This window comes from Lotus japonicus, chromosome 3 (genome assembly GCF_012489685.1).
Source record: "Lotus japonicus ecotype B-129 chromosome 3, LjGifu_v1.2".
Taxonomy (NCBI): Eukaryota; Viridiplantae; Streptophyta; class Magnoliopsida; order Fabales; family Fabaceae; genus Lotus; species Lotus japonicus.
Window position 1 is genome coordinate 38815191 of NC_080043.1, and position 4484 is coordinate 38819674.

The 4484-nt window shown below is 37.4% G+C and overlaps 1 protein-coding gene across 1 annotated transcript; it reads right to left on the minus strand.

Moving 5' to 3' along the window:
- Window positions 1-409: 409 nt before the first annotated feature.
- Window positions 410-3936, minus strand: LOC130742493 (probable serine/threonine-protein kinase PBL23). The gene is made up of 6 exons (XM_057594595.1): window positions 3623-3936; window positions 2623-2867; window positions 2244-2379; window positions 1478-1736; window positions 1195-1327; window positions 410-958 (listed from the first exon to the last, which is right to left on the minus strand). Exons 1-6 carry the CDS (start codon window positions 3777-3779, stop codon window positions 683-685), a joined length of 1206 nt encoding a protein of 401 aa, XP_057450578.1. The 5' UTR covers window positions 3780-3936; the 3' UTR covers window positions 410-682.
- Window positions 3937-4484: the final 548 nt, after the last annotated feature.

Below are 4484 nucleotides of genomic sequence, written 5' to 3' on the forward strand. Positions count from 1 at the left end.
ACCTCCCAGGGAAACCTTGTCCCAGGCAGAAGATACAGGGAGGAATGAGTATAGGTTATGCAAAGGGCCACTAGGATAGCGAATCCCCTAGGCGTGTAGAAATATTTTTTTAATTCTATCTTTTTATTTGCCTTCAAGGATACAATAATTGAATATTAAGAGAACCATAATGCCAGAGACTGAGAAAAGCACCATGAGACTTGAACCCTTAACATTTGAACCAACAATTTTTTTTCTCCAAAGGGCATAAAATGGTTTGATTGGAGTCTTATGTCCCTAAATGGTGTCTCTTTCCTATCCAACCAATAAAATTTTAACCATGTCAGCTAAAAACTATCATTTAAGTTTATAACTTCCCCACTCATAATTTTTTAATTGACATGGTAAGATTCCATCAGTAGAACAAAAATTGATACACCATTTAAGGACAGAAAATCTTGATTCCATATGGTTCAAAATTACAAAGAAACCGCAGACTAACAACTAACAAGCATCCAAATTTAAGTTTGGTAAGCAAGCATTTCTATCAATGCATGTTTGATTGTGAGTCTTGCAAACAACCCTATGCAAATTGTGGCTAAAAGCTGCTCAATGTAGCTTCATGGAGGAAGTGGCTTTGGACTCAAATGTGGAAATGAAAAGTGAATCCAAGGATACTATTAATCTGTATATTGATAGTACATTACATATCTGTGGTAACTAGATGTTGGCCTGGGGACAACATAGGGGAATGGAAACTGGAGCAGTTTCCAACCCTTGAGGTGGTCCTGTTAGTCTTCACCAACGGCACCAACGACTGCACAACGTCTGCCATTAGAGGTCGATAATCTGCCTCTGGTTGCACACACATCGCAGCAATTGCCGCTACCTGGATAACCTCTTTCATAGAGTACTGTCCCTCCATTGCAGGATCCATAATCTTCACAACCTTTTCTCTATCAGTCAAAAGGGGCAAAGCCTAAACAGAAATAGTAAATGCAAGTTTGTCAGAAAAAGTAAAGTGTTCCAAAAATCCTTCTACCATTGATTCTAAAGTCAAAATCAATTCTTAGGATAATGAGTAGCTTTTGAGTGCCAAAATAAATTCTGAGGTTCTGAGGAAAGACAAGTTGTTCCAAACATCCTATAAAGTAATACTCAGATTCTCATAAATGGAAAAACATCGAGATGAGTAAAAAGAATTAACAAACTCACCCAAGAAACAAGAACACCTTCCCCTGGGGGTCTTTTCATATCAACTGGCACTCGACCTGTGAGCAGCTCCAAGAGTACAACACCATAGCTGTACACATCTGATTTTGTTGTTAAATGCCCAGTTAGTGCATATCTGCACAATCAAACATTCCCATGCACAAAATAGTGTAAGTTTTTTTCATGAGAGGAAATTTCTCAAGGGACGATCATTAAATAAAAATGGAGATTATAATAACAGATTAACAAAACAATGTAAAAGTAAATTATGAGTTATGAATTGTACTCAGGGGCTACATATCCCTGGGTGCCTAAAACGCGGGTTGAAACATGTCCACCAGCTCTATCAGGTCCAAGCTTTGCCAATCCAAAATCAGAAACTTTAGCATTAAATCTCTTATCCAAGAGGATGTTGCTGCTCTTAAAATCTCTGTGAATCACTGGGGGACTAACATGTTCATGAAGATATTCCAAACCTTTGGCAGCTTCGAGTGCTACTCTTAATCGAATTTCCCAATCCAACTTCATGGGTGTAACATTAGAATCTACAAGTAAGCCAACTCATAAAAATAAACTTCACCATACAAAATAACATGATATATTGGACAAAAAATAGCAACCATGATTCATGGTGGAATAAGAATTCTTGGTTTTTAAACAAGTTGCAAGTTACATCATTAGGCCGGTTGTTTATTTATTTTCCTTCTTCTTTAAATATTAGATAAAATACAATTACCTGATTAAACAGAACAATTCAAAAAGTTCAAAATATACTCAAATTTTGAATGGTTGACTCACTAACAACCTAAGCTTCTGCAAGTAAATCGTAGTTCATCCTAAATGATTTTCAACTGCCTCTATATATAATATATGGGTGGTTCTACTTGAGAATTACACTAGAATGTTGGTTGGTTGAGCTTAGTGGTAAAATCAAACTAACAAAATGATTATCCTCATTAAAATCATTCACTCATCAAATCATTATTTACATTGTTCATGGCCTTATTAGGTAAGAACAAAAACTACTAGTAAATATTTAGTTCATTACTTACTGCTGACAGGATAAAGATGTTCCTGCAAGCCACCATTCGCCATAAACTCGTACACCAGCAGTTTATGATTACTATCAGAGCAATACCCAAGCAATGCCAACAAATATGGAGAATGTAACCGACTTAGTAATTCCACCTGCAGTGAGATGTAATCAACCAATTCAACACATTCCCGCAGTGAATTACCCTCCCAAGCCACTGAATGCTAACAAATTCATTGGATCATTGCCAAAAAGAAATTGATTATTCATACTCAACAAATTTTACTTTTTTTATTACAAGAGAAAATCAAGCATATGCATCAGAATAACACATTCCCTTTCCCACAATTACTAGAAAATAGACAAGGCTGGTTAAAATGTTCTAAGAGGAAACATACCTCTACTTTAAATTCTTCTTCTCCTTGCTTTCCTGCCTGATCCATGAGCTTAATTGCAACTTTCCTGCCATCATTGAGCACTCCGCGGTAAACAAGTCCAAAGCCGCCATGACCAATCACATTTGACTTGCTGAAGCCCCCTGTAGCAGAATGCAGCTGCTTGAAAGTAAACACCCGAGGTCCTTTCTCAACAACAACTTGCAGGTTTGCAAATTCACTTTTCTCGTTAAGGTTAGCGTCTTCAACTAACATAGAACCAAGTACCGTGTATCAGTAAGTGGGGTATCAAATCAACTCATTCGGGTAAGATAGAGAAGGAAAAGATTAGAGGGAAAAGTTCAAAAGGAAACAACCAAAAGTTACTTTAAAACCATGGAGAATTGATAAAAAGCATCACAGTTTAAAATCCAGAAAAAGCAGTGTCTAAATTAGCTGCATCATATTTCCTGTTCTTATGTGATCATCATTATCAACTAAAACCGAATACAAAGAAAACATAATACATCCTACTTGTACTTGATATCCAAGTTTGAACAAGGCAGGGTGGAATAGACAATTTTACTTCATATGTGACCCTTATGGTAAAGTTAGTTGGTTGGTGACGGAGGGGTCTTATAATAGGGGACGGAGGGAGTAAATCATAATTAAATATTTCAGTGTCTCATCTAAATGTTCCATTTTATGCTGAAAACTGCATGAAACTCAAGTAAAATCAACCCCCTCCCTCCTCAAAGGGAAAAAAGCAAACATTTTTGGTTAATTTTCCTGGATAAAAGAACAAGTTTTTACCAAAATTTCCACAAGGCCCGAAATCCAGAGGGTCAGAAAAATGCAGAACAAACAAAAATAGAATACTACACAACACACAATAGCCCATTATCAATCTCTATATCCCCTTTGATCTCTCTTTCTTCCAGAGGATGAAAAACCGAACCTTGACACTACCCCCAACATTTTCTGAGATTTTCTCGGCAACCAAACAGAAACAGACCCATAATACCTTTCTGGCTTTTGCGGCGTTTGGAGACTTTGATGCGGATGTAGCAGTAGTAAGCAAAGGCAACCAGTGAAGCAAAGACGGCGAGGGAAGCAAGCACCACGATGGAAACGACTGCAATGTTGGCCTTCCTTCTGTACCCAGCATCATCCTCTTCCATCTCAGAAGAAGCAAAGAACCCTAACCCTAGAAATGGTTCAAGCACAGTGCGTGAAGCAAGAAGAAGGGGAAAAAATCAGGTGGTTTTTGCAGCAGTTTTGTGAAGTTCGAAGACACAGTCTCTCTCTGACTCACTCTTTGAGCTTTTGCTTAATGGCGCGTAGAATAAGAACACTGATGCTAATTATACTCTCTTTTTGCATTTTAGTACTCGATTTTATTGCAATTTGCTATGCCATGCTCTCTCTTTGCAGTATTTATGTTCCTTCCCCTTTATTTTCTTTCACTTGTGCTAACAATAACGGTCAATTAGATATTAAAAAAAATAACATATACAATTCACTTAGTGTTAAATAAGTTGGTATATTCCTGAGATGAAACTTAGATAACTTCATCGTTCTCAGCGGCGGAGCACGACTAAGAGTGGTGATGAGAGTGTGGTGGTGCTGGTAGTAGATGTCAAGGTATTTGCAGAAGACATTCTAGCGCTCAAGTTAGTATACGAGTAAGGGGAGAATCCAAGAGCTTTAGAAGAACTCAAGGTGAAATGCTAAGAATGAATAGCAAGCGTATGAAAAATTCCTAAGTGGGAGCTTATGTTCAATGTTTTTTTTTGAAAGGTCAAAATGAATAAAAGAATGGTAGCACTTAGGGGTGCTACAACTCACAGTACAAGACAACCAAATTTAAGGCAAGAAAAAGCAGA

What these genes read in the sequence shown, in the direction of transcription:
- LOC130742493 (XM_057594595.1), bottom strand. Translation starts at nt 3,779, where the DNA reads ATGGAAGAGGATGATGCTGGGTACAGAAGGAAGGCCAACATTGCAGTC. An exon ending in ACATCTTTATCCTGTCAGCA is followed by an intron (nt 1,737 to 2,243) that starts GTAAGTAATGAA and finishes GCTTACTTGTAG; the next exon opens with ATTCTAATGTTACACCCATG. An exon ending in CAGGGATATGTAGCCCCTGA is followed by an intron (nt 1,328 to 1,477) that starts GTACAATTCATA and finishes TTGATTGTGCAG; the next exon opens with ATATGCACTAACTGGGCATT.